General features: G+C 36.9%; 1 protein-coding gene across 1 annotated transcript; it reads left to right on the top strand.

Moving 5' to 3' along the window:
• The first annotated feature begins 56 nt into the window (after nucleotides 1-56).
• On the top strand, nucleotides 57-17,059 carry LOC125660931 (uncharacterized). The gene is made up of 12 exons (XM_048892757.2): nucleotides 57-202; nucleotides 4,933-5,310; nucleotides 7,167-7,376; nucleotides 7,719-8,111; nucleotides 8,884-8,916; nucleotides 10,286-10,399; nucleotides 10,533-10,685; nucleotides 11,179-11,478; nucleotides 14,128-14,355; nucleotides 14,548-14,790; nucleotides 15,308-15,394; nucleotides 16,985-17,059. The coding sequence occupies exons 1-11, from the start codon at nucleotides 166-168 to the stop codon at nucleotides 15,388-15,390; spliced, it is 2,172 nt and encodes a 723-aa protein (XP_048748714.2). The 5' UTR covers nucleotides 57-165; the 3' UTR covers nucleotides 15,391-15,394; nucleotides 16,985-17,059.
• Nucleotides 17,060-23,720: the final 6,661 nt, after the last annotated feature.

The following is a 23,720-nucleotide window of genomic DNA, read 5'->3' as shown; positions in this document are numbered from 1 at the left end:
GTCTATCTGCGCATGTGTAGTATCGATATTTTGAACAAGATAGAGAACTAATCTTAGCGGTTTTACTAGCCACGTTTCGCTAACGTATATCCTTACTAGACATAAAGTTGTTTACAACTAATTAAAACATAGACATATAAACTATTATTTCCCGCCAGAATAAACATGATCCGGATATTAATCAGCATTCTCTTCACGTCAGGTAAGTTTATCAGGTTTTATTCGTGTTTGTAAGTTGTCATATTTTAAACTGGTGTGGATCACAGGCAATTGCATCGCTTGGGGTCGAATTTACTATATAAAGAGTACTCTGTGGTGTGGATCTATGTGAATTATTTCTTTCTGTATAACGACTGCGCAGGGTAATGTTAGGGCTATTTACGACAAATGTAGAAAACAAATGTTTGTTCGAATTTTAAAGTAATTCTATATAATATTAATGAAATATACTTATTCTTTATTGCTTCAGTAACATAAAGCTAAAACAATGCCAAGAAAAGTAGAACATAACAAAAATATAGATATTGAAAGTTGAGAAACTTGAATTTGAATGAAAAGCGAATTTAACGATTGATTGATTGTGTATTGTTTAAAGTCCTTCACATTTCATTCATATGGAAATGGCACTATTGCCGGTGAAGGACTGCATAATTTAGGCCCTTACTTGGCGCTTACGACCTTTGAGCAGGGGGAGGGGTCTTTATCGTGCCACACCTGCTGAGACACGGGATCTCGGTTTTTGCGGTATCGTCCGAAGGACCGCCCCATTTAGTCGCCTCTTACAACTGAGGACCTGTTTAAACCCGGATCCCATGGGGAGTGGGGGGTGCACTCAGGAAGCGGATGTAATGAATAGAACTGGTTTGCTTTAATCGAAGAAATTAAGACTGTTTACATCCTTTTTAGTATGCCAATAAAAGAAATGGGAAGAACTGTTCTTGATACGGCTACTGAGAAGATGACGTAGTGTATTTACATCCTTAATTTTGTAACAGAAATATGTTCCTCTTCTGTGATAAGAATCAAAGCTAACTAGGCAACGATAAATTTGTTACGTTAAATTGATTATTGCAATGGAGAAAGAAGTGCAATGTTCATCTATTGCTCCGCATTATAAAAAAAATGTCGTATCTAAAATAAAATAATATAGCAGTGCATGGGCTAGTATCAGTTGGGGGATTGGATCCCGAAACTTTCGCCATTTTGTAAAGTTCAGTAGTTGAAAAGTTAAGGAGTGATTGCTCCTACGCCTAACGCTCGGAATTAAATAGTGGGAATCACGGGTAATAGTGGGAATCATGGGTAATAGTGGGAATCATGGGTAATAGTGGGAATCATGGGTAACAGTGGGAATCACGGGTAATAGTGGGAATCACGGGTAATAGTGGGAAGCACGGGTAATAGTGGGAATCACGGGTAATAGTGGGAATCATGGGTAATAGTGGGAATCACGGGTAATAGTGGGAATCATGGGTAACAGTGGGAATCACGGGGAATAGTGGGAATCATGGGTAATAGTGGGAATCACGGGTAATAGTGGGAATCATGGGTAACAGTGGGAATCACGGGTAATAGTGGGAATTATGGGCAACAGTGGGAATCACGGGTAATAGTGGGAATCACGAGTAACAGTGGGAATCACGGGTAATAGTGGGAATCACGGGTAATAGTGGGAATTATGGGCAACAGTGGGAATCACGGGTAATAGTGGGAATCACGAGTAACAGTGGGAATCACGGGTAATAGTGGGAATCATGGGTAATAGTGGGAATCACGGGTAATAATGGGAATCACGGGTAATAGTGGGAATCACGGGTAATAGTGGGAATCACGGGTAATAGTGGGAATCAGAGGTAGTAGTGGGAATCACGGGTAATAGTGGGAATTATGGGCAACAGTGGGAATCACGGGTAATAGTGGGAATCACGAGTAAGAGTGGGAATCACGGGTAATAGTGGGAATCACGGGTAATAGTGGGAATCATGGGTAACAGTGGGAATCACAGGTAATAGTGGGAATTATGGGCAACAGTGGGAATCACGGGTAATAGTCGGAATCACGAGTAACAGTGGGAATCACGGGTAATAGTGGGAATCATGGGTAATAGTGGGAATCACGGGTAATAGTGGGAATCACGAGTAACAGTGGGAATCACGGGTAACAGTGGGAATCATGGGTAATAGTGGGAATCACGGGTAATAGTGGGAATCACGGGTAATAGTGGGAATCACGGGTAATAGTGGAAATCACGGGTAATAGTGGGAATCACGGGTCTTTCGAATATGACCTTCATTAACAGCGGAGGTCCCGTGTCGCGACAGGCGATGACACGTTAAAGAACCCTCACCAGGAGTGGATTCAGGAATTGCGGCTAGGGGGACGCAGCTTTGTGAGGCAGGGGGTAATGAGGGGCGCCTGGAGGCCCCAGTGGGTCCAGGATGAAGCCCTGGTGGGGAAAATATATCTCTTATGTAGTCAGTTTTACTATTTTATGTCATTTCTAATAAGGTAAAATTAATAAAATGACGCAAATAGTAAGGGTTTTTGGAAAAAAATGTAAGTTCTCCGAATACAAGTAATTCGATCAATGAAAAAGGTTTTGTCATTCATTTCTTCGAGAGGGGAAGAAATTTTCGCTACTTTTATCATTTACATTTTTTTTTCTAAACAAGACACCACAATTTACCTTAAATTAAAAATGTTGAGGGGGCACCTCCTTATTTCCGCGACTACTCACTTCTACGGTCCTGGGGTTTAAATTTGCGGTAATTCCCCTACATTTGGTGACGTCACAGTTAAAGTGAAAATTCGCGAAGGGTAAATCTTAGTTACCCACTGAATCATGTTATGAGAAGTTTTGCTCGCCAGAAATTATGAGAAGTGTAGAACATTTTAATTTGGAGAGAATATCAAAGTATTTCATGAAAATTCCTAGAATAGAGCGCCGGCGACCATTGGCACGTGCAAGTGATTTAAGGAGGTATGCTACACCTGAGATAGTTGATATGGAGGAAGTGGAGGATATGTCTAAAATATTTTGAAATTGAGAACTTCCATATTTACTTTATTTGGTCAAAAAAATGCGGTTTTAGTGGAAAGCAATGTGAAAGTTTAAACCCCGCTGGACTCGAACCCGTGATCTATAGCTCAGCAGCTGTGCTAATACACTGAACTACTGAACTAGGCAATACAATTGACGTTGTGGTATCACAGTGTTCACAAGTACGTGTTAATTTACATATTCCCTTCAATGGTCCACGTTACCTACTTATTCAGATGCACGTGATTACAGCACCTGAATTGCCTAGTCATCAATTGAAAGTATTGATTTGGTACATGTATTTCTCTGTGCATCAAGGTTAAGTGTACCTATACTGTTAAATGTAATCATGCATCATTATGAATGTATTCTTCAAAGGATGACAAGTGTGCAGCCAGAAAGAAAATTAAGTTACCTATACTGTTAAATGTAATCATGCATCATTATGATTGTATTTTTCAAAGGATGACAGGTGTGCAGCCAGAAAGAAAATGAAGTGTTGTAAGGGGTCTTGCGGCTACCAATGAAATAATCTATATTTTTGAGCATAGAAACAGGGTTTCTTGTTAATTCGAATTCACAAAATTATGTTTTAAATTGTTTTATTACGCCAACTCACCTTATGTATTCGGACTGATTTACACTCACTCTACGAATTGTTTTGTCCGGTGTATAATGTTACTAATAACAAAGAACGAATCCTCCAACACATGTACATAGCATATCATCTAAATTGTCGACATGGTGTTAATGATTTGAAAATCAAAACAGGTTGAACGGGCATAATAATGTTGGTAGAATTATAGACTTCGACTATAAAATGCAGTTATTTTTGAGACACAAATATTTTAAATAGTTTAACTGCAAATATCTCTCTCTCTCTCTCTCTCTCTCTCTCTCTCTCTCTCTCTCTCTCTCTCTCTCTCTCACACACACACACACACACACACACACACACACACACACACACACACACACACACACACACACACACACACACACAATGTGTACGCAGTTGCAAACTTGCGTATAGCCACCTCTGCACCTGTATGGATACATTTTGATTGTAAAAGTATGGGTGCGAATTAGTGTCATTGTCAGCATTGTCGCAAATTTTGTGGTCGTTATAACGATCTAGTTTGCGAATACAACCTATAATTTGGTCAAATGCTGTCTGACGTGTTTCATGCCGATTGTTAATCCGTTCTTGTCACACTGTGTGCCTATGAATCATTCCGTTTACCTAATCAAGATATAGGGCTCACGGCGGGTGTGACCGGTCGACAGAGGATGCTTACTCCTCATAGGCACCTGGTCCCACCTCTGGTATATCCAGGGGTCCGTGTTGGCCCAACTCTCTATTTTGTATTGCTTATAGGAGTTATGAGATTGAACACTGTTCCTTATTTCCGCCTTTCATTTGGGATCATTTAAGTACAGAAACCCATTTTAATCATATTTCTAAATCTTTGTGACTATATTTGAGATTTTGTGAACAATTATCTTTTTTTTTGGTTGCTTTTTACGACTGGTTTCTGAACAAACTCTGAAAATATAACCTGATAATCGGTACATATAAAACGCCTGAAAATTCACAATGCAGTGAGATTCAGTGATGCTTCTTACACGACATGTCAACTACATTAGTCACTGTAACAGTGTTTCAAACTAATCGTTCCCAATCGATCATTCTTTAAGCATTCGTGTTTACAAAACATTGTTCTGACTACCCGATCAGTGTAAAATAACAGCGAATGTGACAGGTCAACAGAAGATGCTTGCTTCCGGAAGCGCACCTTTTATTCCTCGGGATCGGTGTTTACCTTACTCTCAGTTGTCGTATTCGTTGTTCGTTTAGGAGTCGCCCATCATCTGTGTGCTTGTTTTTACAGTTCTCTCATCACCACCATCAACGGAAACCGAGAAAGAACTATCAAGAACACACCACAAACAGAAAAGATTTAATTTCCCCGGGGGTTCGTCATCAATGATGGGTGGAGGCGGTCCATTTCATGGAGGTGGATCAAGTATGGGACCGATGGGCGGATCTTTATCTCACGGACCAATGAGTGCCCCCTCCATGTCCGCGGGATCGGGTATACAAGGACCACATCCACCAGGAGGTGGTATGGGAATGGCAATGGGCGGACCCCAATCCCCGGGCCACGCCTCTACTTTTAACCCCGCTAAGTGTTTACGACAGGTCAGGTGTCCTCAGTGGTGTTTGATGGTTGACTCATACGGATGTCATTCATGTCCGTGTGGTCCAGGTAAAACGAATCATTGACAATACAATCTACATAAAAGCATTGTTGATAAGAATGATTGACAATGCAGTATACATAAATGTTCATAAAGATAGGACCTTGTAGATGCAGAACATTGAGAAGCGATGCAAAAATAACTTTGATAAATTCTGCATTAAGATCATACAGTTGGTTTTCTTTTACAATCGTCAGTGGCGGTCCAAGAGCCAATTCGCCAGAATGTGTCAAGAAATACTGAGCAATATAATACACCTTATTTTCAGACCTTGGTGGGTTTTTTTCTCTTGCTGTCACATCAGGGTTTCGTCATGGACCAACTGGGGAACTTCAAAACAGACACCAGATCCCCAGTCCATTACAATGCCCCCGTTCAAACATTCCCATTTAGAAATGTATATCCAATTATGCATCAATTAACTTTTATCGTTTTAACTAATATAATCCCCAAGATCTAAAGAAAAAATCAGCAAAATAAACAAGGGAATATTGTTTGAAAGCATACCTACAATGAGCTTTTCGTATAAACCGCCATTGTGTCGTATACACGGAAATGGGAACGATGATTGCCGAACATAATATGGTTACTGAGACGGACGTCATATACAAATATGGAAACTGACGCGAGTAACTACACGTTCCGTTTGTTTAAAATATTACATAGTTTCATGAATGGCAAGAAGTACTATAAGTGTAAGAAAGTAATGATTACGCATATGTGCAGCTCAAATGAAATTTTGATGGTGAATTTTCTATAAAATTGGCATGTTAAAATGTTTACAAATATAACACGTGCTCAGTGCCTCTTTTTCGCTTTTTTCCGAACTAGTGACCTCCTAAGTCAATGTACATCGGAGATTACGAGCATGAATTAGTGCCAGGATGACAGTGATTCATGAATCGACATTTTCTGCTGATTTGACGGGTTTATTGCTTCATATTCACTCTGATTCTATTAAATTGTATGTTTCGAATCAGAAATATGTTCAATGTTTGTTCTTTTATTTTTCAATATATGTACCGTCAGTTACAGTCTGTATTGCTTTTTAAGGAGGAATGATAAATTACATTCACCACGTGGGAAAATGTTAGGATGAATAATACATTAAAATTACTACATGGAAAAATTGAAGCGCGGTTGATAAATTAACATTACCACGTGGTAACATTTAAGGAGGATGATGAATTACCATTTTCACGTGGTAACATTTAAGGAGGATGATGAATTACCATTTTCACGTGGTAACATTTAAGGAGGATGATGAATTACCATTTTCACGTGGTAACATTTAAGGAGGATGATGAATTACAATTACCACGTACTTGATTTAAGGTGGAATGACCCATCATCATAATGACTTGCTTCGTTTTCAAACTTGAATACAAATATGCATATCAGCGATACTTTCATATTCCTTTTGAATCTATGTGCCTAACTACATCGCTCAGTGTCGACCGCTGATCTGTAATTCGCACGTTTGAGTCTAACAGGACTATTCATCTTTTGAAGATTGCTCTAACTAAAATTGCTTTTTTCACTAATAATATTTTCAAACACAAATATACTATAACACTTAGCATCCACTTTCCACCAAATCAAATTACTCGACTGTGTTATTCCTCCTTAAAATCGAATTCAATGGAAACAACACGTGTTTTTTTTTAAATATTTTGTAACGTCATGCTTTATCGAAGTTGCAATGATTTACATAGCACGTGATGTGTTATGGAAATTAATTAATGTCCGGCAGCTTATCAAACTTAAGTTAGAGTTTTCAAATTTAGCTTTAGATAAGTAACACACGATACTGCTTTATCACAAAGTAAAAGCTGTATTAAACGCTTCATTTCATGCTCACCAGGGGGCGGTATGATGGCGGTACCGGGAGGGTCCTTCATGTCAGGAATGCCGTCAATGGGCGGGGCAGCATTTTCTCACGTCAGTCAAGGAACTAAACCTAAAACTGACTGCATCGGAGTGGAGCTGTGCAAATCCACCTGCCAAGGACACCACACCTTAGGTCCTGTGGGAGCAGATGGCTGCCCCTCGTGTCAATGCAACTCGGTGGCAGGTGTTTATCTTATCTTTTTATAAGTGTTTCATCTTCGTAAAACTATAGTTTAAACTGCAACTGATGTTAAAATTCCATTTTGTGCTGATAATTGTTGTCTGCAAGTATGACGCCATAGTAATACATTATCCGTGCAGGTAAACCATTTATTAAGATTTTCTCAACCAAAATTTTGTTATAACCACCAGATGAAGTCCACAGAAAATTAATCAATTTTATCAAATATAGACGCTATACATGTTAATTCATTTATTGTGTTATCTTAATTGGGATTTTTTATCCGATGATTTCATTGAAAATTGTAATGATGAACAATGTAAGCAACAGAGAATGCACTTCCAGTGGGGGCATCGAATGGTGGATCTGGCTACGTGGCTGGCGGATCAAACAATGGTATGAGTGGTGGATCAATTGGTGGTGCGGGGAGCGGATCAAGTGTAGGATTCGGTGGAGGATCTGGTGCTGCAGGTGGATCTAGTGGAGGTAGTGGAGGATTTACACCCTTTAAATTTACGGGGAGTGGAGGAGGGGGAGGAGGCATGGTCACCGGAAGCCGTCCTTCTGTCGCTGGGACCACCGGAACAAGCACTCAAACCACATACGTCGTGGCCCCTGTTAAAGAGTGCCGAACGGAGGCGATTTGTAAAGAGACGTGTGGATCTAACTTCCAGATTGGCGGGACAGGAAATGATGGATGTGGGACGTGTATCTGTCTAAAACCTTCCGTGACATATAGTAAGAAGTGTACACAGTAAAGCTGTGAGACTCCCAACACTCTGAATACATTATGTTGTGTTACTACACAGTAAAGCAGTGAAACTCCCAACACTCTGAATACATTATGTTGTAAAAATGTGTTATTACGATAGATGTCTAGGTAAATTGAACTATGACCGTTGATAAGAATAAAATTAAGTTTGAGATTTTGTTTAAAAAAAGATTTCGGTTCGATTATATATATTGTATTGCATAGAAATGTGTTTCCACGGAAAGGCAGTAATGTAATTTAACTTCATTCGGCGCCTCTGACTCGGTTTTCCATATTGATATCAAACTTTTATCATTATCATCACTTTTATCATTGTTCTACATCATATAATCTGATATTACATGTACTTTGGTACCAGGTTTTTTTTATTCGGGGTTGGGGTCCGTTGATAATGCTGTAAGACAACTTTATTTCGCGATCGTCCAATAGTAAGCTTGTTCACGGAAAGTAATGTTTGCGAAAATCTTATACAAATTCGAAAAACCTGATAGGGCTTGCTCGCGGCAACACTATTTACGAACTTTGCGAAAATCTCTCGCACCGAAATAAAAGATGATTGACATTAAATACTTTAGTCAAAGAATAGAAAATAACCGTACGGTTTTTCTTATGCTACAAAACGGATGTATTCTGTAACTGATACAATCTCTAAAATTGCGTATAATGTATACATGTAGCTACTTTCTAAAATGAAATGGATCATCCCTATGTAGGACACAACATATGTTTAAATTGTAGCTCAAGGGATTACACAAGTCGTTCAACCGGAAGGTATGTAAACCATCCAAGAAAACCGCCCCTCTGCTTGCAAATTTGTTTTGGGGACTATTCCAGCAGCCATCAGACGACAGCTTCATCTTTGAAACTATTCTGAAACAACCTTGGCTTCCATATTGTATCCGCTTTCGTTCCCCATTACTTTCGATTGATGTTACAATGAAATCGACACTTCATGAACTTAACATAATCAATGTATTCAAACTTTAATAGCTTACAGTTTAAGCTTTGGTGATTAACGGTTTAAACGTTCATAATTTACATTTTAAACTTTAGTACCCTTCAATTAAAGTCGTGATTATTTATAATTCAAACTGTAATATATGCAAATCACAATTTAGACGTGCATGCTGACTCGGACTTTTAAATGTATTGTTACATCACGTGATTTAATATGACATATATGTGGTGTGAAAACCTCTTAAGGGGTTCTCACGTGCCTTTCAAGTCTTGGAATACTCGGTGTTACTTATAATTAAGTAGTTATAAATCATTCTTAACGGAGACCCGCCCATGTCTCTGTTGACCAATGTTTTCAAACTGGCATGTGACGTGTACAGATAAAGCTAGCACTTACTTTTAAATCCCCGTGTGTTTCACTCCTACTGACGTCATTGTAAATTCGTATTCCCGTGTGTGTTTTATTTCCTTTTATTTGTATCCCTTTTCTCGTCTACGCATTGTACGCTTTCTCTCACTGCACAACATGGTGTAATCGTTACTATTTATGCGCATGCGCCAGAAGACCAAAATGAGGAGAATCCATGTTTTTACTTAATACAACAAGTATTAATTTTGTGCGTTAAAACGAGATTTTTCAACTTTCGAAACGTGTTATCTTTGTAAAGTCCATACACAAGATCTAGAACAGCAAAGCTCAAATGTTGTCTGACGTGTTTCATACCGATCGTTAGACCGTTCGTGGCACACTGATTTCGACTACGGATAACTCCGTTTACCTGATCAAGATATATGATCACGGCGGGTGTGATCGGTCAACAGGGGATCCTTACTCCTCCTAGGCACCTTATCCCACCCCTCGTGTATCCAGGGGTTCCAACTATCTATTTTGTATTGCTTATGAGATTTATGAAATCGATCACTGCTCGTTATATTCACCGTTCATGCACTAAAATGCGCAACAAAATTTAAAAAAGCTCTTGGAAAATTGTGATTTTATGATTTTTGCTGATGTTGAGTTGTAGATCTCTTTAAGACAATATACTTTCTTTTGGCTTTTCGCTGTTCAACAGAGCGTGACGATGGCAAATATCAGCACCGGGTGTTTGTAAGATGGGAGTACGTTTTGTAAGATCAGCAGGTTATCACTTAACCTAGCTCCATGTCGGTTAATATTTTGCAGTTCAACAAGTCGTGACCTTGACCTGTCCAAGCCTGACCTGTAATTACGGATGCAGTGTTGGTTATAAGTGCGGGGAGGATGGGTGTCCTACGTGCGACTGTGCATTGCCTTCCGGTATGTAAGACAAATATTTCAGAGCCAAAATTTCAAAATACATATTTTTGTATCACTGGACTTGCTTTTTAATGATTGTGTCTATTCATTATGACTATTAGTGTTAATTATCGTGTCATTTCATGGTATGTAGGTTACGCTACACACGAGGTGGTTATCCAGCACAGAGTGAATTGTGTGACCACATTCAACTGTCCTACGTCATGTGAAATCGGGTATACCTGTGGTACAGACGGCTGTCCTACATGTGAATGTTTAAAAGGATATGTGCAGACACAAACTACAAGTAAGTGTTTGTGTATATATGTAGAGGTTTTATACCGATTGTTAGGACGTTCTTAGCACACTGATTTTGACTACGGATAACTCCGTTTACCTGATCAGGATATAGTGCTCACGGTGAGTGTTACCGGTCTACAGGGGATGCTTACGCCTCCTAGGCACCTGATCCCAGCTCTGGTGTGTCCAGGGATCCGTGTTTTCCCTACTATCTATTTTGTATTACTTATAGGAGTTATGAGATTGATCACTGTTCGATATCTTCACCTTTCATCAGTGAGTGTTATGTATGTAGGTACATGTTAAAAAATATATCTTATTTCTCTCTAATTGTCATAGATGGAAGGAAAACAAACAAAATCTCCTCACAATCCCCCACTAGTTCATGCTTCAACATCCACGTTTGACTTTAACTAACACTTGCTTTGTTGTTTTATGAGCATGGGGTATTACGTGTTTTTAAATTTGTCATTTAATAACAAAATGTTTGTTTGTTCCAGATGAATGCATAGATTGTGAATATATCGATTTCCTTACTCCTACACCAGAAAGTGTCACCTATGTACAAACTGTTCCCAAACAAACAGAAACTGTTTACGTCACAGGAGGAAACGAATGTCATGATTGTGACGTTAAACCGCAGATGGTTTCCTACGTTCGACCAAGACCGCAGACGCAAACTGTGTATGTTACAAACACAAATGAATGTCATGATTGTGAGCCCGTTAAACCTCAGATGGTGTCATACGTAAGACCTCGTCCCAAACCACGCCCCCAAACGCAGACTGTATACGTCACAGGTACAAATTTAACTTATGTATATTTCTTTGTATATCTTACATTACATTAGCAATATAAAGCATCGTACTTCAGTATCATTAGGTAGAATCAAGTAGGATTGGTTTTATGTTGTTAAATGTCCTACTCGAGAACTTTTCACTCGTATGGAGAAGTTACCATTTCCAATGAATGACTGGGAAACGTAGACAGATGATCGGCGCTTATGGCCTTTGTGGTCACATCCGAAAGACCGCTCATTTAGTCGCCTCTTACGACAAAGAAGGGGTGTTTAGACCACGGTGACAATCTTTAAGAGTGTGTTATAAAGAAATATAAGAGTCCAAACTAGATATTTGCAGTCTAAATTATTGTTGTCAAATACAAATTCCATTGCATCCGAAGGATAAAAGCAGTTGAATGTTTACTAAATTACTGCATAAGATATGACTACGCATAACTCTGTTTACCTGATCAAGATCTAGGGCTTACGGCAGGTGTGACCGGTCAAGGGGAAGTGCTTCCTCCTCCTGGGCATATGATTCCACCTCTGGTGTGTGCAGGGGTCCGTGTTTGCCCAACTACCTATTTTATATTGCTTATAGGAGTTATGAGATTGATCACTTTTCATTATCCTCACCTTTCATGTTCACGTTAGATGTCGATCCGATTCCCCTCATTCAAATTGAGAGAAGCATTTGCTTGGATTTTACAAATAGATGTACGAAGAAAAATAGATTTCATGTGACCTGGAGGGAAGATACCGCAGGAAAAACAAACTGGAGACCATTCAGCAACAGCATATAGTACAGCAAATCACATTTCTCTGACATCAACAGCATACTGTGCAGCAAATCACATTTCCCTGACATCAATAGCATATAGTACATCAAGTCACATTTCTCTGACATAAATAGCATATAGTACAGCAAATCACATTTCTCTGAAACCAATAGCATATAGTACATCAAATCACATTTCTCTGACATAAATAGCATATAGTACAGCAAATCACATTTCTCTGACATCAATATCATATAATACAGCAAATTACATTTCTCTGACATAAATAGCATATAGTACAGCAAATCACATTTCTCTGACATCAATATCATATAATACAGCAAATTACATTTCTCTGACATCAATAGCATATAGTACATCAAATCACATTTCTCTGACATCAATAGCATATAGTACAGCAAATCACATTTCTCTGACATCAATATCATATAATACAGCAAATTACATTTCTCTGACATCAATAGCATATAGTACATCAAATCACATTTCTCTGACATCAATAGCATATAGTACAGCAAATCACATTTCTCTGACATCAATAGCATATAGTACAGCAAATCACATTTCTCTGACATCAATAGCATATAGTACAGCAAATTACATTTCTCTGACATCAATATCATATAGTACAGCCAATCACATTTCTCTGACATCAATAGCATATAGTACAGCCAATCACATTTCTCTGACATCAATATCATATAGTACAGCAAATCACATTTCTCTGACATCAATAGCATATAGTACAGCAAATCACATTTCTCTGACATCAATAGCATATAGTACAGCAAATCACATTTCTGTGACATCGTCAGAATAAAAGGTTTGGAGAATACCTTTTTGAAAATGTTCCCATATCTTTTTCTGATGAAATCAAAAAGGAAAACCGAGTATGGATCAATTATGCATGAGTAAACGTGACGTAGATAACGGTGATAAATAAAGAATACAAAATCAAGAAAAAATCAGCTGCTTATTGACTGGTCATACCCATGGTGAGCCCTATACCCGGATCAAACGGAGTAATCAATAGTTAACTCCCTTTGTAAAGAAAGAAATCTGCAAATTAAATAATTATAATAACAACTTTTTTTAATGGGACTGTTAATCCCCTATAAACATTGACTTATTTGTATGTTGCTTGGCGTGATTTTAAAAAAAAAGATCATTTGCAAAACATTATCGCGTATCGAATCAGTTGAGAAACATAAACTAAGTAAGAAACAGTAGCTCATTACTTCGTTACAAGCTTGAAAATACGGATGTATATTTAATTGCTGTGATAAAATTTAGAAATTCATTTTAAAATTAAGGATTATCTCCTTCATGCATAGCTCTTGTCCTTAGAAGAATTTGACTCCACTTTTTAGCACACTGTTTTTTCCCTAAAATAGCTCTTACAAGTTGATATTTCGGATTTCAAACATTTCGGTTGAGCATCACTGAAGAGCCATTATTTATCTAAATGCGTATATGGTGCATCAAAATTGGTACCGTAAAAGTTTAACATAAAGCACAATGATTATGGAGATGAGAACGACATGCATAGATATTGGAAGTTGAAGTCAGTCCAATTGTCCAAACTTGGGTTATCAGTTTGTCGTTAATGTACGCGCAGCTTCAATACAATCTGATACAGAGTTGTACCACTTGGAAACGGTTACATCAATTCAGTGAACAAAACTTCATGTAACCTCAGAAAGGTGTTGATTCAATTATGCAAAGGGTCTAAATGATTACAAAATGTGAAAATATTACACACGGGCACAGGACAGACGAATATGGGACGATCAATCAAGACAAAATTAATTGCAGCTTTTAGCTCAGCTTGGGTAGAATCAATCAACACTAAATTGATTAATTATTAGGAACACAGACAGCATGCAATGGATGTGAGAAACCGCAAACTTACTATGTCCAAAAGCCTGCACCGGAAACTGTGTATGTTGAAAAACTAGTACCGGAAGTAGAGAAATCGGTCCCTATCTATGTTGATAGACAACACCCACAAAAGCAAACAGTTGTCGTCACGCAAACTCAAACTCACTCAGAGTGTCACTACAGCAACACATGTGGATCAAGTCATTACGTATCAGGTGACGTCATAAAATATCTCATAAAAACACAATTTTGTGTTTTATTCAAAACTTCAAAATATGTAATAGAAGCTTTATGAATATGGCAAATGGCCATCATTATGATAGTAATTTTATCTGTGCATATCGAAAAGAATGTATCCTCCTCGTGTGTAAACATCATGACGTGATCATTTTCACCACTTATTGTAGGCTCTACAAGTGGTTCCTCGGGTGGAGTTATTATGAATGTACTGACAGGCGGATCTAGTCATACAAGTGGTGGATCTAGTTATAGCGCTGTTAGTGGTGGTGGATCCAGCTATTCTGCGACAGGCAGTGGTGGATCCAGTTCTTACGTCGGAGGCAGGGGTGGAGGCACTCCTTATGGAATAAGTGGAGGTTCAGCCGTGTACACCAATGGACGCGTCATTGGAGTTAGTGGAACCGGAAGTGGTAAGAATACAAAAAAAATATGGTATTTTTTTTAACTTATTGGTGTCTTCTTTCTTCGTGGAATTCTTTTAAGATACCGTCGCTTTCTGTGGGTGACATTCTACTAAAATTTGATATCACCTAGTATTTCATCCTACTAAACCTGTGTTCCACGTTTTAAGCTAGCTTGTTTAAAACGTCACTTACACAGATGATCTATTGACATGGAGACGTGTATAATCTTTTCAAACCCCAATAGTTTAACGTTAGAGGTTTTGATTGGTCAAACATAAGGAGTTTTGTTAGCACAATAGATTAGGTGTTTATGAGAAAATGCGCCTATGGAAAATGTTTAATCAAAGCGATTGAGTGATTGAATTTTCAGAACGAATCAAAAATTATATTATAATACTTTCTTTCTAAATTGAATCGAAAAAAAGGTAAGAAAGATGCCTTAAAGACCATACACTAATTTGCACGATGTGCTTTTAAGAAAGCTAATCATTATATTATTGGAAGATGTCTGTGATTTTTTCAGCTTATTGTCCTCCTATGCGGCACGATTGTCATCCAGCATGTATCAAATATGATGACCCCCACTGTAGAAGGTGCCTGTGTTAGACAGGTAAACGATTAATGGGATTAACGCTATTGGATACACAGTAGAAGTATTCTGTGTTAAACAGGTAAACGGTTAATGGGATTAACGCTATTGGATACACAGTAGACGTATTCTGTGTTAAACAGGTAAACGGTTAATGGAATTCATGTTATTATATATAATTCAGAAGGTGTTTGTGTTAAACAGGTAAACGCTTATGAGATTAAACGTAGAAAATATAATGTGTACGTTTTCTCTGAGTTAGATAGGTATATGAAAGGTGAAGATAACGAACAGTGGTCAATTTCATAACTCCTATAAGCAATACAAAATAGATAGTTGGGCAAACACGGACCCCTGGATACACCAGAAGTGGGATCAGGTGCGTAGGAGGAGTAAACAGCCTCTGTCAACCGACCAGACACGCCGTGAGCCCTGTATCTGGATCAGTTAAACGAAGTTATCCATAGTGAAAATCAGTGTGCCAAGAACTGTATAACAACACGTCAAAAAGGATTTGACCCATTGATAGGTTGTATCGGCAAACTAGATCGTGATAACGACCATAGAATCTGTGAAGATTAACGATATCGGATGGTTTTACGACATAAACAAGTGAAGATCAACGTCAATAAATACGCAAAAAACAAACAAACAACAAACTAAAAACCGGGAAAACATGGATCCCTGAAAATACCAGAGGTGGGATCAGGAACCTATAATGACCGTATCTTTTTGTACTGCTTATGATGCACGCAGAATGTGTAATAATGACTGGCATATATTGTATTTTGTGACAAGTAACTATGTTGAGGAATACGTACCTCATAGTCTATGAACGGTAAGGTGTGATATAGTATGTATCATGAAAGGTGAAGATAACAAACAGTGATCAATTTCATAACTTTTAATTATCCAATGATTATCAGTTATAAAATTGACCGTTTTCGTCATCTTCGCCTATTTATATAAATAAAAATAGCACTACAAATCTCCCAAACCATAACAAACAAACACTACATGATTGTTTGAATATATAAATATTATATTCTTATTATTGTTCTGTTAAATTGTTCTGCGTATAGTCAGTTTTTAAATCGAGGCAAGCTACTGAAAAGCAAGTTGATGGTACAGGGCTTACAACAGTCTCGATTGAAGTCAGCATTTCACAAATTCTATGGTCGTTATAACGATCTACTTCGTCAATACAACCTATCATTGGGTCAAATGCTGTCTGACGTGTTTCATACCGATTCTTAAACCATTCTTGGCACACTGATTTTGACTACGGATAACTCCGTTTACCTGATCAGGATATAGAGCTCTTGGCGGATGTGACCGGTCGACAGGGAATGCTTACTCCTCCTAGGCACCTGATCCCACCTCTGGTGTGTCCAGGGGTCCGTGCTTGATCAACTATCTATTTTATATATGAAGCACCCTGTGATTTATTGAGTTAAATTCGAGTTATCCAGCATTCCACTGGGACACAGATTCAATCTCTGAATGATATAAATTTTGTAGGACAGTTACGTTTAAGAAAACTGTCAGCACAATTCAATTTCACTAACGTAAATGATAGTATTAGAGTTTGACATTTTTTTCTCTTTGCAGGGAGAAGACAAGATATTTGAACAACAAACATTATGTATGGTTGTAGTCTTTACACCAATAAAACCGCCATATGATATATATATATATATATATATATATATATATATATGTGTTTTGAAATAAACTAGAAATGTGTGAATTCTTACAAGAGAGTTGTTGATCATTGTATGATGGACTGTATTTTGAAGCCACGTTTGTGATCGAGAGGAGACGTAGAGGAGGATCCAACAGGACAAGGAAATAAATCGCAATATTTTCGACCTTGTAATTCAACGGTTCCAATGCTTGAAATACATGTTCCTTCTTTTGTGTTTCTTCGTTTGAATGACAATTATATAAACCAATAACCAATACCAGTATATTGTATAGGTTATCTGAATATAATGACAATTATATAAACCAATAACAAATACCAGTATATTGTATAGGTTGTCTGAATATAATGAAAATTATATGAACCAATAACAAATACCAGTATATTGTATAGATTGTCTGAATATAATGACAATTATATCAACCAATAACAAATACCAGTATATTGTATAGGTTGTCTGAATATAATGACAATTATATAAACCATTAACAAATACCAGTATATTGTATAGGTTGTCTGAATATAATGATAACTAGAAACTCATTACTAGTAATGAGTAGGTCTTCCGTTAGATTGAAGAGTCTCCTTGACTAGTCGAAGACATTGGTGAAGCTTTGGTATCTTTACGGTGTTCGGTTTCGGAGGAGTAGCGATAACAAGGTTAATACTGTAAGGGGCAATAACTTTTAAAGGGGTCAGTCTTAAGGTACAGCAATTAAATCTTTAAAATAGATTTAAAAGGTCATACTAAAGATGCAATGATATTTAGTATATGTTGAAAGACAAACGAGATATCAAAAGAGCTAAATTTCTCATATTTTGAATGACCTTGACCTTTGACCTTGATATAAATCAAAAGGTCAAAGGATGAAGATTCTAATGTAGTTAGTCCCATGTCTCTAGGATAAATGGTTTTAAATTTTTTCAATTATTTGTAAAAATCAAAAACTTTCAGGGGCAATAACTCATAAAAGGGGTCGAAGAATCATTTCGCAATGAATAGATTGAAGAGTCTCCTTGACTAGTCGAAGACATTGGTGAAGCTTTGGTATCTTTACGGTGTTCGGTTTCGGAGGAGTAGCGATAACAAGCTTTTATTGCAAAAGGGGCAATAACTCCTTGAGGGGTCAAAGTTCATATACGCAGGATGAACTGCCAAAATCTTTTAAGGAGTACATTCTTATGGACTATAAATCTTTTCGATAAATCTTGAAACTCAAAATCACGGGGAGGAAAAATAATAATAATAATAATAACTAGTAATCCTAATTGTTCGCGAACAATTAGAGGTCTTTCCACCTTTTCTGGATTTGTTTCTTGACCTTCAATCTTGATCCATTCTTCAGTAGGTCAAATGAGGCCAACAAACTTTCAAGTCAATGTAAACTTGGAAAATTTTCAGGGGCCATAACTATTTAAAGGGGTTGGTGAATCTTTTCGCACTGAATAGATTGAAGAGTCTACTAAATCATTACAAAACATTAATGATTAAGGTTTGGTATCTCCAGGGTTAACGGTTTCGAAGGACTAGTGATAACAAGCTTTATTTGTAAGATGGGCAATAATTTTTAAAGGAGCCCGGCTTAAGGGCCAAGAAAGATGGTTTAACTGGTTTTAAAAGAACATACTAATGATGAAATGAAAAATGATGTATGTTGAAAGACAAAAGAGATATAAAAAGAGCTAAATTCTCAATATTTGAAGTAACTTTGACCTTTGACCTTTACCTAATATTCAGGGTCAAAGGTCAATGATCACATTGCAGTTGATCCCATGTTTCTATGATTATCCGTTTAAAAGTTAACGATTAGCACAAACACATAAAAGGGCAATAACTCATATAAGGGGTCAGCGGATCCTTTCACACTGAATATGTTGAAGTTGTGCTTTGAGAAACCGAAGACATTGGTGAAGGTTTGGTGTCTCTATGGTCTATGGTTTCAAAGGGGTAGCGATAACAAGGTTAATACTGTAAGGGGCAATAACTTTTAAAGGGTTCAGTCTTAGGGTACAGGTATCAAATCTTTAAAATGGATTTAAAAGGACATACTAAAGATTCAATTATATATGGTATATGTTGAAAGACAAAAGAGATCTAAAAAGAGCTACATTTCTCATATTTTGAATGACCTTGACCTTTGACCTTGACATAAATTAAAAGGTCAAAGAATGGAGATTCTAATGCAATTGGTCCCATGTCTCTAGGATAAATGGTTTTAATTTTTTTTAATTATTTGTAAAAATCAAAAACTTTCAGGGGCAATAACTCATAAAAGGGGTCGAAGAATATTATCGCAATGAATAGATTGAAGAGTCTCCTTGAATAGTTGAAGACATTGGTGAAGGTTTGGTGTCTCTACGGTCTATGGTTTCAGAGGAGTAGCGATAACAAGGTTAATACTGTAAAGGGCAATAACTTTTAAAGGGGTCAATCTTAGGGTACAGGAATTAAATCTTTAAAATAGATTTAAAACGACATACTAAAGACGCAATGATATATAGTATATGTTGAAAGACAAAAGAGATATAAAAAGAGCTAAATTTCTCATATTTTGAATGACCTTGACCTTTGACCTTGACATAAATTAAAAGGTCAAAGGATGAAGATTCTAATGCAGTTAGTCCCATGTCTCTAGGATAAATGGTTTTAAATTTCTTCAATTATTTGTAAAAATCAAAAAATTTCAGGGGCAATAAATCATAACAGGGGTCAAAGAATCATTTCGCAATGAATAGATTGAAGAGTCTCCTTGACTAGTCGAAGACATTAGTGAAGGTTTGGTATCTTTACGGTGTACGGTTTCGGAGGAGTAGCGATAACAAGCTTTTATTGCAAAAGGGGCAATAACTTCTTGAGGGGTCAAAGTTCATATACGCAGGATGAACTGCCAAAATCTTTTAAGGAGTACATTCTTATGGACTATAAATCTTTTCGATAAATCTTGAAACTCAAAATCACGGGGAGGAAAAATAATAATAATAATAATAACTAGTAATCCTAATTGTTCGAGAACAATTAGAGGTCTTTCCACCTTTTCTGGATTTGTTTCTTGACCTTCAATCTTGATCCATTCTTCAGTAGGTCAAATGAGGCCAAAAAACTTTCAAGTCAATGTAATCTTGGAAAACTTTCAGGGGCCATAACTATTTAAAGGGGTTGGTGAATCTTTTCGCACTGAATAGATTGAAGAGTCTACTAAATCAGTACAAAACATTAATGATTAAGGTTTGGTATCTCCAGGGTTAACGGTTTCGAAGGACTAGTGATAACAAGCTTTATTTGTAAGATGGGCAATAATTTTTAAAGGAGCCCGGCTTAAGGGCCAAGAAAGATGTTTTAATTGGTTTTAAAAGAACATACTAATGATGCAATGAAAAATGATGTATGTTGAAAGACAAAAGAGATATAAAAAGAGCTAAATTCTCAATATTTGAAGTAACTTTGACCTTTGACCTTTACCTAATATTCAGGGTCAAAGGTCAATGATCACATTGCAGTTGGTCCCATGTTTCTATGATTATCCGTTTAAAAGTTAACGATTAGCACAAACACATAAAAGGGCAATAACACATATAAGGGGTCAGCGGATCCTTTCACACTGAATATGTTGAAGTTGTGCTTTGAGAAACCGAAGACATTGGTGAAGGTTTGGTGTCTCTATGGTCTATGGTTTCAAAGGGGTAGCGATAACAAGGTTAATAATGTAAGGGGCAATAGCTTTTAAAGGGGTCAGTCTTAGGGTACAGGTATCAAATCTTTAAAATGGATTTAAAAGGACATACTAAAGATTCAATGATATGTAGTATATGTTGAAAGACAAAAGAGATATAAAAAGAGCTAACTTTCTCATATTTTGAATGACCTTGACCTTTGACCTTGACATAAATTAAAAGGCCAAAGGTTGAAGATTCTAATGCAGTTGGTCCCATGTCTCTAGGATAAATGGTTTTAATTTTTTTCAATTATTTCTAAAAATTAAAAACTTTCAGGGGCAATAACTCATAAAAGGGGTCGAAGAATCTTTTTGCAATGAATAGATTGAAGAGTCTCCTTCACTAGTCGAAGACATTGGTGAAGGTTTGGTATCTTTACAGTGTACGGTTTCGGAGGAGTAGCGATAACAAGGTTAATACTCTAAGGGGCAATAACTTTTAAAAAGGTCAGTCTTAAGGTACAGAAATTAAATCTTTGAAATAGATTTAAAAGGACATATTAAAGATGCAATGATATGTAGTATATGTTGAAAGACAAAAGAGATATAAAAAGAGCTAAATTTCTCATATTTTGAATGACCTTGACCTTTGACCTTGACATAAATTAAAAGGTCAAAGGATGAAGATTCTAATGCAGTTAGTCCCATGTCTCTAGGATAAATGGTTTTAATTTTTTTCAATTATTTGTAAAAATCAAAAATTTTCAGGGGCAATAACTCATAAAAGGGGTCGAAGAATCATTTCGCAATGAATAGATTGAAGAGTCTCCTTGACTAGTCGAAGACATTAGTGAAGGTTTGGTATCTTTACGGTGTTCGGTTTCGGAGGAGTAGCGATAACAAGCTTTTATTGCAAAAGGGGCAATAACTCCTTGAGGGGTCAAAGTTCATATACGCAGGGTGAACTGCCAAAATCTTTTAACGAGTACATTCTTATGGACTATAAATCTTTTCGATAAATCTTGAAACTCAAAATCACGGGGAGGAAAAATAATAATAATAATAATAATAATAATAATAATAAACAGAAGAATATCAATAGGTCTTTCCACAGAAAGATGGAAAGACCTAATAAACAGAAGAATATCAATAGGTCTTTCCACAGAAAGGTGGAAAGACCTAATAATAAACAGAAGAATATCAATAGGTCTTTCCACAGAAAGGTGGAAAGACCTAATAAACAGAACAACTAGTAATCCTAATTGTTTGCGAACAATTAGAGGTCTTTCCACCTTTTCAGACATTCAAACAATGTCTCTGAATACAAAAAAATGTGTACTTTATATGCTTTAGACGGTATAAAAATTGCTTATTTTCAAAGTTTCTAGATGACCTTGACCTTTGATCTTGACCTAATTTTCAAGGTCAAAAGTCAGGGATGTCACTTCAGTTGGTCCTGTCTTCCTACAACAAATACTTTAGGAGTTGTAAATTTCTACGCTAATTTAAAAAAATTTAAGGGTATTAATTCCCGTTAGGGATCAACGAATGATCAAAAACAGGAAGTCATCTTTTACAATTGATCAGGCAATAAGTTTAGTGAAGAATTCGTGTTCGTCCCATTTACGGTTTCCATACTGTAGTGATAACAATGGTTTTTACGCAAGTCGCTGTAAATTGAAGAAAGGTCAAAGTTGAGAGTCGTAATGCAATGCGTTGGAATAAGTTGGTTTGTGACTACTTGTGCATACAACACTTTATCTGTATTTTCTATGCTTTAGACTGTATGAAAAGTGCTTATTTTTAAAGTTTCCAGATGACCTTGACCTTTGACCTTGACCTGATTTTCAAGGTCAAAGGTCAAGTATTCCATTCCAGTTGGTTCCGTCTTTATACGACTTGTATTTTAGGAGTTTTGAATTTTTCCGTAAAAATCGTAAACTTTCGGGGCCATTAACTCCCTTTAGGGATCACCGAAAACTTAAAAGTAAACACTACAACGCTTCAGCTTGATGGACTAAAGAATTTAGTGAAAGTTTCATGCTCTTATCATTTGCGGTTATCGAGGTGATCCGATAACAAGGGTTTTTTGTGTAAAGTCCCATAAGTTCGTTAGGGGTCAAAGATCAAATACGCAGGGTGAGATCTGAGCATGTTTCGAGATGTCAAATATGATGGTCTACATTGTTTTTCGATAAGTCTTAAAACGTCAAGAGCTTCTCGCGGCGGAAAGAAAAGAAGACAAATAATAATAATAACTAGTAATCCTAATTGTTCGCGAACAATTAGAGGGCTTTCCACCTGCAATGATTTAAAAAAAGATATTTAAGAATATTTAAGATGATGTACGAAACTCAAAACGACCTTGAAAATTTAAATAATAATTTTCACGATGACTTTGACCTCATTTTGAAGGTCAAAGGTCATCGCTCTTAATGCAAATGATCCCATGTCTCTATCTATATTAATGTAAAAGCTATCAGCTTAAAAACGTTAATCAAGACATTCAGGGGCAATAATTTGTTTAGGGGTTTTCGGTTACTTTCGGTTAGTTTCTCAATGCTAAAAATCCTTTGAAAGACCTTTAAAATGGAAAAAAAATGATGATGACTTTGACCTTGACCTCATTTTGAAGGTCAAAGGTCATCGATCTTAAAGCAAGTGGCCCCATGTCTCTATCTATATTAATATAAAAGTTATAGGCTTAGATAATGATATTGGAGACTTTCAGGGGCAATAACTATGCTTAAGGGTTTTCGTATCCCTTTGATTATTTTTTCTTTGCAAGAGGGTTTTACTGTGAATTCATTAGCGAAGGTTTCGTGTCTCTATGACTTTCCGTTAAGTAGGAGTAGCGATAACAAGGTTTTCGACGCGAGTCTCCGAAATTCACAGAAGGGTCAAAGTTCAAAGTTGTAATGCATACTATCAAAACCAATCAAGAAGTCAATACTTACCCATATAATATTTCAACGCTATCTTAAGCAGG

Source organism: Ostrea edulis, chromosome 8 (assembly GCF_947568905.1).
Source record: "Ostrea edulis chromosome 8, xbOstEdul1.1, whole genome shotgun sequence".
NCBI lineage: Eukaryota > Metazoa > Mollusca > Bivalvia > Ostreida > Ostreidae > Ostrea > Ostrea edulis.
Note: the sequence above shows the minus strand (reverse complement) of the source record. Positions and strands in the feature narration are given on the sequence as shown.